General features: G+C 31.2%; 1 protein-coding gene across 1 annotated transcript; it reads left to right on the top strand.

Annotated features, from left to right (window-relative positions):
• Positions 1-1,536: 1,536 nt before the first annotated feature.
• LOC123700349 lies at positions 1,537-14,327 on the top strand. The gene is made up of 6 exons (XM_045647539.1): positions 1,537-1,886; positions 9,982-10,138; positions 10,614-10,731; positions 11,010-11,144; positions 11,969-12,182; positions 14,060-14,327. Exons 1-6 carry the CDS (start codon positions 1,724-1,726, stop codon positions 14,212-14,214), a joined length of 942 nt encoding a protein of 313 aa, XP_045503495.1. The 5' UTR covers positions 1,537-1,723; the 3' UTR covers positions 14,215-14,327.
• Positions 14,328-14,913: the final 586 nt, after the last annotated feature.

Raw genomic sequence — 14,913 nt, 5'->3', positions numbered from 1 at the left:
AACGCCTGCCTATCAAGTATTAAAAAAAAATAGAACTAGGAACAGTAAAATATAATATTATTTAATGAAAGTGGTTATGCAATCTAAATTTTTCTTTACTACTATAGGTTAAGAATTTTATTACGCATTTGTTTCAATCAACTCCTTCAAAATAATATTCCATATAAAGTAATAAATAATTTAAAACCATACAATATTATGTTAATGAAGGTACGTTGCTCAGATTATTATTAACGGACTTTGAGGTCTCAATGAAGGACGAATACGACACGAGCAAGACAGCCATTGTTTGTACCTATGTACCTAATAAAAAAATCTGCTTTTTCACAGTTCCTATAATATTTTTTTGTTCAAAGTATCATAGTTAATCCCTATGTACATAGTAATATTATAAATGCGAAAGTGACTGTCTATCTGTCTGTCTGTCGTTACGCTTTCCCGCTCAACCGCGATTTTGATGAAATTTGGCACAGGCAATCTTTAGATCCTGAAAAGAACATAGGCTACGTTATGCATTATTGTGAAATGTACCACGGGCGAAACCGGGGCGGATCGCTAGTATAATATAATGGTTTTATCTGTAAACTATATTGGTTTATTCAGCAGATTTTAAAATATTTTAATAACTAAAAATAACTCAGCCAGTCGATTGTTTTTATATTTTTAACACCTATGTAAGTCCCTATTTATGAATGTGAGTATAAAAATAAGATTGGTTTCATTTTGACCAATTTATAAGAACTTTCAAAATAAAATTACAATTTAAAAGACTTTAATTGACATTATTGCTAATTAATTATAATATGGTAGAAGAAGCAATTAAGTTTTGATTTAATATTGTCATAAAATAAATAATAAATAGTTTTGTGACGTACTTAATAAGCTCATAAACAAAGTTATTAATACATCAGAAATCAACCTAGATTAACATAATATTATTAATATCCATTGAGATGTTTAAAAATGAAATCCTACTGATATTATAAATGCGAAAGTTTGTGAAGTTGGATGGATGGATGTTTCTAACTCTTTCGCGCAAATACTACTGAACCGATTACTATGAAATTTTGTATGTGGTAGGTAGCTGAAGCCCGAGAATAAGATTTATTGTCCCGGAAATCCCACAAAACGCGGGCGACGCCGCGGTAGCAAATATTATAGACCGTAGTTCTTTCCATGTAGAGAATTAAAGTAAAGGTCGAATAATTTTTAACAAGGTATATAAATAATAATCAGGCACACGGAAGGTTTATAGAGAGAAAACACGAAAAAGGTCAACAGGGCAGAACAACGTCTACTAGGGCAGCTAGTTTTTTATATCACTTACCTAACATACCACAGTAATCTGTAATAGTAATATTTGTAATTTTACTTAAATAAATACAAATAATAGTTAGGTATTGATTCTTTAAATGTCAGTCGTAAATTTCAAAGCTATAAATGTGGCTATAAATAACACAATATTAACATTTTGAAATTTTACGTAGGTACCTTTTACGACTATAAAACTGTGTGTTTATAAGTCAGTTTCATTTCTGTTCATTAAGAGAACATTTTTGATACACTGCGTGCAACAAAATCTATGTTATTATGTACTGTTATATGTAATCATGAGTCGATGGAACGAGTTTTTCTGTTTATTTTGGGTCTCAAGCGTCTATGAAGTTATGAATCAGTATATCTTATTTGGCCATTAGAAACGCACATCTCTACAGCTTCAATCATGGATTACAAGGCTAGAAAGCAAATTTTATTCTTACATTCCGATTCTGTGAAAACTGCGTGTGAAAGGGTTAACTTATCGAAACCCGGGGAAATAGATCAAGTGGTGAAATTATTGAGGAATTGGATCCAAGAGCAACCTCATTTTAGAAGAAAGGATTTCAGTGAGTGATTAACAACTTTTGTAATTTGGATTCTGTTGCATTTGCTTGCAGTACCGTTTTTAACGGTAAAAGAGTGGTCGTGATTCATACATATGCGTATTATTTCTTTCCTCGTGACGATAATAACATTTTTTTTTTATAATATTATTACCTAGTCATCATATAATATATTGCATATTCATTTCACATTCTATTTAGTTGCTGTGTATTTATTAATAACCTTCACTACATAGTATAAAACAAAATCGCTTTCCCTGTTACTATGTCCCTATGTCTCTTTGTATGCTTAAATCTTTAAAATTACGTTACGGATTTTGGTGCGGTCTTTTTTATTAGATAGAGTGAATCAAGAGGAAGGTTTGAGTATATAATTTATTCGGTTTTAGACAAAGCGGGCGAAGCCGTGGGCTGTCAGCTAGTATATTATATATACCTTTTGTTTCATAATATATTGAACTATATAGTCATGTTCAAGATAGGTTCTTTCTATATATAGACTAAAATTATATTCAAACTAGCTGTGCCCGCGACTTCGTCCGCGTGGAATAGTGACTGCATAGTAGTTACTACTTAATACACAATTATTGAGTAAACACGTCTTGAAACACGTACTACCATAAACAACTAAATTATAAGTACTTACAGATTATTTTACAATTAAGAAATAAAATAAATAATAACACAAAATAACTGTTGGTAAAATTTATTACTAAACTGAGCTAAAAAACTTAGGTACAAAAGAGTTCAAAATTTCCAGGGTATGGCTATCCTCCCGCTCCCATATCCTTCTACTTTCACAGACTTTCAACTTTTCCCTTTCACCCCTAGTAAATGGCAGAACCGATTTTGATGTAAACCATGTCTAATTGTACCTATATGTAAACATCATATCCTTTCGTTTGGTGCTCCATTTGGATTATTTATCCCCACTATATAACCCCTAAGGTGCCCTATATTTAATAAACAGATGAACCGATTTTGATAAAACATGACTAATTGTAATTCAGACGTCAATTGATATGCCGCTTGAGTATATTATTTGACCACATTCGATTATTCATTCCCACTCTTACCGCTATAATCCAATAAATGGATGAACCGATTTTGATTAAATACCTATGCCTCATTATACTTCTCACGTCATGTCATGCCCTTTCATTTGATATGCCACTTGGGTATATTTGACAAAATTCATTTATTTATTCCTACTTTTACCCCTATATGAAATAAATGGATGAACCGATTTTGATAAAATTTGACTAATTGTTTCTGACAGGTCGTCGTCTATTTTCATTTGATATATCACTTGGGTATAACTGACAACATTCATTTTTTCCATTCCCACTTTTACCCCTATATATTATAATAAACGGATGAACCGATTTTGATACACTAAGTAGGTATATCTAAGAACAACTAATGTAACAAACTATATATATGCATCTAATTCGTTTTACCCGTTAGCGAGCTACGGTTGCACAGACGGACACGCAAACATACATAGCGGACGTAACACCCCTCTTTTTGCGTTGGAGGTTAAAAATATAATACCTACGACATAATTTAAAAGACATTTTATGTAGAAAATTTACCTAGAAGTAACCATAATGCTATTTGTGCAGGTTTTAGACTTATGAGCAAAAAACTAAATAAAGGTCCTTTGATCCCCCTACTACCCCCTCAGCTAAATCCCCCCCCCCCACGGTACTTTCGATATGATCATCTGGACATGTCAAGGAATAACTTTAGCGTATAATTTACGTAATAAAGTTAGTTATTCATGTATAGAATAGAATGCCTTAGCAAATGTTCGCCGTGATTACTTAAATGGTCATAACTTTTTTATTTATGAACCGATTGACATGAAATAAACACTAAATGTTAAGTGAAGCTTACCACAATATATTAGTGAAAACCGCATCTAAATCGGATAAGCCGTTTCTGAGATTAGCGTGCACGAACATACAGACAAACAGACAAACAGACAAACCGACAAACAGACAAACAGACAAAAAATTTTTTAACTACAGTTTTGGGTTCAGGATCGATTTAATAATAACACCTGCTAAGTTTTTTTTTAATATTTTCATTGTACAGACATCACTTTTCTACAATTTTATTATATGTATGATGATGATGATGATGATGATGATGATGATGATGATGATGATGATGATGATAAAAATTAAAACTCAAACATGATGTCACTGAAAATTAAAAACAACATTTTATTCTTCTTCAATATTACATTTATCACGTAAAAATCATTAATAATAATTATGCAAATGAGCAATTGTGAATATTTTACTAAAATGCAAATTGCATATTGTATTTTCATTATTTTAATTATAACATTGTTGTTTGCTGTACTTCGCATAATTGAGTCTGATTAGGGTATAATTATTTCCCAAGAAGGTAGCAGCTAAATTGATAAAAGAAGAATAAATATAACTAGCTGTTGCCCGCGACTTCGTCCGCGATTAGGTCGTTTTTCGTCATTCGTTGTTTAAAAAAAATACGTGACACTTTATTTTAAAATTTTCTTAATTATTGTCTCTTATAAAATTTAGACATTAAAATTGAACACTCTGATAAGAAAATCTTAAAATCTGAAGAAAACATGAATGTGGTTTAAATTCTACATTACTTAGTATCAAATAATAATCTAAATTAAATGTAGATTAACAGTTTGAGCACACCATTATAGAATATGTACCTAAGTATTAAATTACGTTAGTTTACATAGTAACTTTACTAAAAACACGATGACTATCTTTCGCGCTCGATACCACAAACTAAGCATGTTTGTGGTACGTGGCCCGCGTCACTTGACCCCCATCTGGATCCATGATGATGATTCCATCCTGAAGATGATTCAGAAGATGATTCTGAAGATGATTCTGAAGATGATTCAGAAGATGATTCTGAAGATGATTCTGAAGATGATTCTGAAGATGATTCTGAAGATGATTCTGAAGATGATTCTGAAGATGATTCTGAAGATGATCCAGGATGATTCCATCCTGAAGATGATTTCTTTTGCCTGGAAGAAATCACCGTCGCCTAACAAATATAATGTGTTTTCTTATAAAACCGTAACATAATTTATTTTATCTACTTAAATAATGAAAATGATATATTTATAAAATATAAAACATATTATTTAAAATGATTAAAAATAAATAAATGAAGCAACTACGATTCAAAGAAAACATCTTTTTCAGTGTGAAAATGCTCTAAGCAATCCTGGATGATGAACTGTATATCATGTACCTACTCTGATCCCAGTACGGTCGGTACGTCGATAGCCATAACGATTAATATTATAATCAGATAACCGCAAAGTCAAAATAAAAACATTACTTGTAAAGTTGTGAGTGCAAAATTTACGTTTCATTTGGCAATAACATTTTTTTCGGTACTAAAACGTAGTAGTTTGATATGTGGTTGGCTGCCCCTCCTCTCCTTCCTGAAAAATATCCTCCAAAATTTCCCGAAATACTTCCAATGATTGAACCATTGGACGTTGGACATTAACTTCAGTCAAAAATTGACGAAGCGGATGATTACTAATTTCCACTTAATCCTCGCTGCTACTGTCTTTATCATCAAATCATCAATTTTCAAGTGGTGTAGTAAAAATATCAGCAGAAATCGTCTTCCAAAGGCGATATAATTTTATTAGCATTGAATAAAAAAATCAAAAGTTAACTGTAAATCTATAAAAAAAGCTAAGTACTTACAAATAAAATTTTATCAAAAACTTCTGTTCCCAATGCACCTCAAAATAATAAAAGAATCATTCATTTCATTTCATTTCAATAAATACCTGTAAGTAACAACTTACCTTTTGTGGGAACGCATGATGGTGAAAATTCACAAAACACGAAGATTGCATTTGATATTTTTGGTTTTATGGCATTCAATTGCTTTATAAATATCACTACATAGTATAAAAAAGTCGCTTTCTGTGTCCCTATGTCTCTTTGTATGCTTAAATCTTTAAAACTTCGCAACAGATTTTGATGCGGTTTTTTTTAATAGATAGACTGATTCAAGAGGAAGGTTTTAGTACATAATTTATTAGGTTTTAGACAAAGCGGACGAAGCCGCGGGCGGTAAGCTAGTAAATTTATAAAACACGAAGATTTTAAAAATTGTAACTAATGAACACAACAATATATTATTATACTCTTTGGAACACAATCATTAGATTAACTGTAGATAATGGTGTCTATTTTTACTTAAAATAATAAACATCTAAGTACCCTCACTTTAAAAAAAATGTAGTTTATTATTTACACGAAATATATATTATAGGGAACGGAAGATATGGGTTAAAGAGTTAAATAAATAAATAACATAATTATATTTAAATTATTAATTTTTAACATTGTGTTCAGTAGTGTTAACATGTAAATTGATTTGATTTTTACGAAATCTCATAGATGGCGCTGTTACAAAATTAACATTATACAACTTACATTCTTTAAGATATGTTTCTCTTCCCAAGTTACTTAAATGGCATAATTTTTATAGTGTCAATCTAGATATTGTCAAACAACATTTATATATGCGTCATTTGATTATTAATTTCCAATAGTTAACGTGTAAATTGACTTGATTTTTATAACATTTAATAGATGGCGCTGTTTCTAATTTGTCTTTATACTACTAAATTCATTAAACTGTTTCTCTGCCCAAATTACGTAAATGACATAGTTTTTATTTTGTAAAGCTAGATAATAGCATGGCTTACTCGAAACCAACATTTAAACATGAGTCTTTAGATTGTACGCTGTCGTAATACACGGAATACGTAAGAAAAATAAAGGTTCACAGCTCCTCCCCCGTAGGTGATAGCTTGATAATATGTAGCCTATAGCCTCACCCGACCTGTTAGTAATATTCATGCAAAATTTGAAGTCAATCTATGCAGTACTTTTCGAGATTAGCTCGGACAAACATACAGACAAACAGACAAACAGACAAACAGACAAACAGACAAAAATTCTAAAAACTATGTTTTAGGCTTCTATATCGATTATAGATCACGGCCCAGGTATTCTTTTAAAAAAATATTCAATGTACAGTTTTGACTTTCCTACGATTTTATTATATGTATAGATATAGATAGCTGTTGCCCGCGACTTCGTCCGCGATTAGGTCGTTTTTCGTCATTCGTTGTTTAAAAAAAATACGTGACACTTTATTTTAAAATTTTCTTAATTATTGTCTCTTATAAAATTTAGACATTAAAATTGAACACTCTGATAAGAAAATCTTAAAATCTGAAGAAAACATGAATGTGGTTTAAATTCTACATTACTTAGTATCAAATAATAATCTAAATTAAATGTAGATTAACAGTTTGAGCACACCATTATAGAATATGTACCTAAGTATTAAATTACGTTAGTTTACATAGTAACTTTACTAAAAACACGATGACTATCTTTCGCGCTCGATACCACAAACTAAGCATGTTTGTGGTACGTGGCCCGCGTCACTTGACCCCCATCTGGATCCATGATGATGATTCCATCCTGAAGATGATTCAGAAGATGATTCTGAAGATGATTCTGAAGATGATTCAGAAGATGATTCTGAAGATGATTCTGAAGATGATTCAGAAGATGATTCTGAAGATGATCCAGGATGATTCCATCCTGAAGATGATTTCTTTTGCCTGGAAGAAATCACCGTCGCCTAACAAATATAATGTGTTTTCTTATAAAACCGTAACATAATTTATTTTATCTACTTAAATAATGAAAATGATATATTTATAAAATATAAAACATATTATTTAAAATGATTAAAAATAAATAAATAAAGCAACTACGATTCAAAGAAAACATCTTTTTCAGTGTGAAAATGCTCTAAGCAATCCTGGATGATGAACTGTATATCATGTACCTACTCTGATCCCAGTACGGTCGGTACGTCGATAGCCATAACGATTAATATTATAATCAGATAACCGCAAAGTCAAAATAAAAACATTACTTGTAAAGTTGTGAGTGCAAAATTTACGTTTCATTTGGCAATAACATTTTTTTCGGTACTAAAACGTAGTAGTTTGATATGTGGTTGGCTGCCCCTCCTCTCCTTCCTGAAAAATATCCTCCAAAATTTCCCGAAATACTTCCAATGATTGAACCATTGGACGTTGGACATTAACTTCAGTCAAAAATTGACGAAGCGGATGATTACTAATTTCCACTTAATCCTCGCTGCTACTGTCTTTATCATCAAATCATCAATTTTCAAGTGGTGTAGTAAAAATATCAGCAGAAATCGTCTTCCAAAGGCGATATAATTTTATTAGCATTGAATAAAAAAATCAAAAGTTAACTGTAAATCTATAAAAAAAGCTAAGTACTTACAAATAAAATTTTATCAAAAACTTCTGTTCCCAATGCACCTCAAAATAATAAAAGAATCATTCATTTCATTTCATTTCAATAAATACCTGTAAGTAACAACTTACCTTTTGTGGGAACGCATGATGGTGAAAATTCACAAAACACGAAGATTGCATTTGATATTTTTTGGTTTTATGGCATTCAATTGCTTTATAAATATCACTACATAGTATAAAAAAGTCGCTTTCTGTGTCCCTATGTCCCTATGTCTCTTTGTATGCTTAAATCTTTAAAACTTCGCAACAGATTTTGATGCGGTTTTTTTTAATAGATAGACTGATTCAAGAGGAAGGTTTTAGTACATAATTTATTAGGTTTTAGACAAAGCGGACGAAGCCGCGGGCGGTAAGCTAGTAAATTTATAAAACACGAAGATTTTAAAAATTGTAACTAATGAACACAACAATATATTATTATACTCTTTGGAACACAATCATTAGATTAACTGTAGATAATGGTGTCTATTTTTACTTAAAATAATAAACATCTAAGTACCCTCACTTTAAAAAAAATGTAGTTTATTATTTACACGAAATATATATTATAGGGAACGGAAGATATGGGTTAAAGAGTTAAATAAATAAATAACATAATTATATTTAAATTATTAATTTTTAACATTGTGTTCAGTAGTGTTAACATGTAAATTGATTTGATTTTTACGAAATCTCATAGATGGCGCTGTTACAAAATTAACATTATACAACTTACATTCTTTAAGATATGTTTCTCTTCCCAAGTTACTTAAATGGCATAATTTTTATAGTGTCAATCTAGATATTGTCAAACAACATTTATATATGCGTCATTTGATTATTAATTTCCAATAGTTAACGTGTAAATTGACTTGATTTTTATAACATTTAATAGATGGCGCTGTTTCTAATTTGTCTTTATACTACTAAATTCATTAAACTGTTTCTCTGCCCAAATTACGTAAATGACATAGTTTTTATTTTGTAAAGCTAGATAATAGCATGGCTTACTCGAAACCAACATTTAAACATGAGTCTTTAGATTGTACGCTGTCGTAATACACGGAATACGTAAGAAAAATAAAGGTTCACAGCTCCTCCCCCGTAGGTGATAGCTTGATAATATATAGCCTATAGCCTCACCCGACCTGTTAGTAATATTCATGCAAAATTTGAAGTCAATCTATGCAGTACTTTTCGAGATTAGCTCGGACAAACATACAGACAAACAGACAAACAGACAAACAGACAAACAGACAAACAGATAAAAATTCTAAAAACTATGTTTTAGGCTTCTATATCGATTATAGATCACGGCCCAGGTATTCTTTTAAAAAAATATTCAATGTACAGTTTTGACTTTCCTACGATTTTATTATATGTATAGATAATCACAATGATTCAAATCTTGACATAGAGATATATAAAAATACTGTTTAGCACCATGTCTTCACGATGTAAATACAAAACGTGTTTAATATTTATTATCTACACCACCATTTTCCCGTCTAGAAAAAACCTAGATCTACCTTAATTTCATTGTTCATTTACTGATAGTGCAGAGATATAACTTTATTAAATCTCTCTCTCTCGCTCTCTCTCTTCAGCCTTTTTCCGTCCACTGTTGGACATATAGGCCTCTCCTAAATCTCTATATTCTTCAAACTTTAAATAATAGATAGTTACCTTCAGGTGATGCGTACATAAAGATGACTATTCTCACCTCAAAGGGTTCGACGGAACGAGCTAAAAAACAATTGGACAAAATGTGCACATACCGAACTCTATTAGCGGAAAGTTTCCAAGACTGGGACGTTAGGAAAGACTTCAAACACGCATTTGAACCTGTGTAAGTATGTTTTATTCTACTATTATGTTATATTACTACTTTTACAAGCAATATAATCCATTTATTATCATTTATTTGTAATATGTACGAATAGCATTGTTTTTAGATAATTTTTTGACAAGGCATGATTTCTATGATTTGAAGTTTTCCAAATGAGTGCCAATCAATTCAAACTATGGGAATGCTATCGTCTTGTTATTTCTGCAAAAATTCATCAAAACCTGTTAAGTCATTCTGCTGTGAAAGCTGAACATATTAACGTAACATAAGACGCATAATAACTTTAAAATATAGAATCTAGGTAAATTAATAACTTACATCTCTAAATCCAACCATTAACGTAAACTTAGTTCGCACTATTGAGTGCTAATATTTTTTAAATTTAATTATATATATTTCACTAGATAATATTAAGATAATATTACCTATATTTATTATTTGAAAAATAAACAACAATACTTTTTATTCCATTCAGTTCTCAGGTTATTCTGCCAAAATTAACAAAAAATCATCATAGAGTATTCTTATACAAAGCGTGGGAAAATATTAAAGACGCATCTCAGATGTCCAGCAACTTTAAATATTCTTATATCGTAAGTATTTTAATATAAATAATATCACAAATTTCTAAAATGTCGGTTTTATGCATAAAATTTGCATATAAAATGCTTAGGTACTTACTCACTATAAATTAGGGCAAAATTGAATCGTAGGTAATTAGGTGGTTCGTAAAACATGGATATTATGGTCAGTGATTTTAAATAGAAAAAGGCTGCAACAGACAAATTGTTTGACTGTTTGTGTTATTGTGAATATTAACGTAATAATTAATTATTTTCTTCAAATTACTTAATGCCTTATTTATTTTCAGATAGCGGAGTACATCAAGCAATGTGATTTTGCTTTTGGATATCATCTAGTTATAGACTTTTTGAACATTAATGTTTTAGATCTGATAAATAAATTAAGCGTTATTGAATTCAGACAAAGCTTTAATCTTTATACGGTATGTATTATATTATTAACTGTATGTATTAATATTTGGTGAAACAAGTGTTTATAAAACACAAGCATTCCGTCTGTGGCTTATCCTTGTAATCAAACGCAAGCCTACATAGTTCTCGTATCCGGAGGATTCCTGAGATAAAAATTATCCTATATCCTACCCCAAGTTTCAAATTATACAAGTACCAAATTTCATGTAAATCAGTTCTGTGGCTTAGGCGTTAAGAACCGACAGACAGACATAGTTACATTCGTAGGACCCATTAACATTCAACACAGTTACGTTCTACTAATATAAGTAGAGAAGGATTAATCAGGAAATCTATACATATAATAAATCTGTAGAAGGGTCAATTCTGTACATTGATAATATTGAAAAAATAAATAGCAGGGGGTGTTACTGGATCGATACCAAACCCAAATATGTGATTAAAAAAAATTTTGTCTGTCTGTCTGTCTGTCTGTCTGTCTGTCTGTCTGTATGTGAAGGCATCACGTGAAAACTAGCGGTTCGATTTCGATGGTATAATTATACCTTATTATCCTGGGCGTAAAATAGGATACTTTTTATCCTGGAAAAATACGTAGAAAAAAATTAATCTTAATTTTTCAGTTTTATCCATAGACGTTGTTCCGTAGAACCGCGAACACACGTTGCGTATTATTATAGGCCTAGCCGTATTTGGGAATTGGGTCCAATAGATATTTATAAGATGTTATTGACAGAGGTACTCAAAATGGAGAAATAACCATCCACGCGAAGACCAACATCCGCGCGGACGGAGTCGCGGGCGGAAGCTAGTATTCAATAATTCTCTATTTCAGGAAGCATACGGCATGAAAATAATAGCCATTCATATCATCAGCACTTCAAAGCTCATAGATACCTTCGTTGCTATATTGAAACAAATCCTCAAACCAAAAATCGTGGATCGAATCAAATTGCACAAGTCCTGGGACGAACTACATGATATATTGGGAAAAGAAGTTATACCAAATGATTTTGGCGGTTTTGAAAAATCTGTTAAGGATATACATGGTGAGAATTTCTATAAAATTCAATTATAGTTATTGATTGCATATCAAAATGTGTAATAAATGTTACTAATGGTAGGTACTCATAACGACATCTAGTTAGCGATGAGTTAAATGTGTATTAATTAAGACACACTAAAATGGCCGTAGATAAGCAAAAAGGATCCAACCCACAACATGACCGAAAATGAGTTAAATATACCAAACTGCTCGTCTAGGTCTATATTTTCGATTAGCAAAAACAATCCAAGTAAAATATGAATATTTTGACGTTAAATTGACACTGGGTACCAACCCACATGCATGGAGAAGCCATATTTTAGTTTCGTAAAAACGATCCATTCTTCTTGGATCATATTGTAAAACGCTCAGTCTAAGAAACTAACACAAAACTAAAATGTTTAAAAAAATCCAAAGCATGTGGATCCTTTTAGATATTTAATTTTTATGATATTATGATGCAATAGATAAATCACTAAAAAGATTCAGAAAGCATGGATCTCTTTTGTTAAACTGAATTTTGTAGAAATGTATACTGGTTTAATAACAAAAACGATTCAGAACATTTGGATAGACTGAATATTATGTATTTAAAGCTTGAGGCGTTAGGCATGCATTAAGTTCACACTCCAAGTATCTTGATCGGGTCACACATCTTTGCCTTTTTTATACAGATTTTTCTAAAATAGAAGCACTTTGAAAATACCTGAAAAAATTTACGAAGCTGACGAATATGTCGAAGTAACAAAAAAAAAATTACTCGCACAACTATCGATCACGCGCTCATGTGATCTTTATTACCTTCATTCAAGAATTGCCTATAGAAGACTGTAAGGTTTGTTGGGGATATAAATTATTAAGACTGAAATTGATTGTATGCGCACCTCCATCGACTAAACAGTTTAGTCATGTTGAATTCAAGAGGAGAATACAGCTCGACAGATCAGTTTAGTCGATGCAAAAGTTGTATGTATGGGCGGGCTCGAAAAGTAAATCTTCGGAGGTATCTGATAATGATTTTCAATGAATATGGCCAAATGTTAAAGAAAAGCCCAATTAGACGATTTGGAGTCAATCTTTGACTATTTATCTAAATACTGCCTGGATTTCTATAAATCAATCCAAGGGGGCAATCCAAGACTTCATGACGATGTAGATATGGCGATGAACCGCACTTCGCACACGAAGAAGAATAGTAAATCGGATAGAATTAAAATGTTTTATATAAATAATGAAAAAAAAATTGAAAGTTAGTTGTTTTATTTATGAAATTAAAAAAAATAAGGATCTTAGTAGCAATTAGCTACTTTGAATCGTTTTTGCGAAATGAAAATTCACTTATCATAATTGAAAATAGGTTTTATCAAAAAGGATCCTAACACACATTTAGCTGAATATTTCAAGAAATAAAACTAAATTCAATAAAATTTGTTTGTAAGAATAAAATATACATTGACACACACACTTTTCCTTAAGAAGCAATTGACACAAGCAAGTCTTTATATGAGCAAACACAGGTTAAACTTCAAACTTCAATAACTCAAAAGTAACATTTTGTGGGTTGGATCCTTTTTGGTTATCTACGGCCAAATGGCAAAAAATACTGTATCCAAAAGTACTTAAAATAAATTTTATCGGAATTAAATACTGAATTAAATATTGTATGGGAAAGGGCCCAATCTGTTCCAGGCCAAACGTATTTATAGTTTGATTTTCTTAAAATCTGCCAGAGCAAGCTTTCCAAACTTTTTGCGTGTAACCTCCGCTCGCCCTGAATTAAAAAGATAGTTTTCAATCTCAATACCGTTATAATAGTTTCTACTATTACAGAGAGTTTAATATTTTTGTAATTTAAGATATTATCATTTAAATATGTTTCAGATGATTGGGTAGATGAATTATCAAATAAAGGATTCAGGCAATATCTTCGCGAAATGAATTCAGCTTCCACGGACGAATCCAAGCGGCCATCAATTAAATTTAGTGAAGAATACGCGGGATTGCCTGGCACTTTTAGAGTATTGAGTGTCGATTAATCAGATATTAGTGTATTATGAAATTGTGGTTTAGGTACAAAGTACTTCCTATCGTATAGTGTTATTAAAATAGGAATATACATTATAAAGGAGAAGAAAAAATTGTAATGTATCATATATAATATATATGTAATATTTTTTTTAACTTATAAGTACAATTAAACGAAATCTGTCCCATAGTATTGTTGTTCCAAATTCAATAAGTTATTCGTGAACATATTTCTATTGTTCCAAATACAATTGTACCTAATCTACAATCATTTATCAGATTTATTTAACTTATTAAATTCTTCAATAAGCTGATTGGTCCAAATAATTATACATTTTTGAAGCTACCTACTTTTTTTTACTAGATTCAACACAAATTTCATAATTATCAATTGTAAAAAGGTAGATAACTAATCCCATAGTAACCACATTAAACTTTCCACGCTTTAACGAGACGCAAACTGGAGTGGATTTTAATATTAATTAGAAATTCTAGTGACTGTTGCCTTTTTGTCCTATGTTCCCGGCGGCAACCACTATTTTGTATGCAAGTAGAAATATTCAGAGGCTTGATCATGTGATTTTTAAGCTATTGCATAGCTTCTATCGCGGGCCTTGAGCGCGGGGACTGAATCGAGAAATTCCGTAACGAAAAAACCTCACGCTCCCCACTCCGACGGGCGGAGACCGTGTGGCTTGAAGGCATAGCAT

Source organism: Colias croceus, chromosome 19 (genome assembly GCF_905220415.1).
Source record: "Colias croceus chromosome 19, ilColCroc2.1".
Taxonomy (NCBI): Eukaryota; Metazoa; Arthropoda; class Insecta; order Lepidoptera; family Pieridae; genus Colias; species Colias croceus.
Note: the sequence above shows the minus strand (reverse complement) of the source record. Positions and strands in the feature narration are given on the sequence as shown.

What these genes read in the sequence shown, in the direction of transcription:
- LOC123700349 (XM_045647539.1), top strand. Translation starts at nt 1,724, where the DNA reads ATGGATTACAAGGCTAGAAAGCAAATTTTATTCTTACATTCCGATTCT. An exon ending in AAACACGCATTTGAACCTGT is followed by an intron (nt 10,139 to 10,613) that starts GTAAGTATGTTT and finishes TATTCCATTCAG; the next exon opens with TTCTCAGGTTATTCTGCCAA. An exon ending in AAAGCTTTAATCTTTATACG is followed by an intron (nt 11,145 to 11,968) that starts GTATGTATTATA and finishes TCTCTATTTCAG; the next exon opens with GAAGCATACGGCATGAAAAT.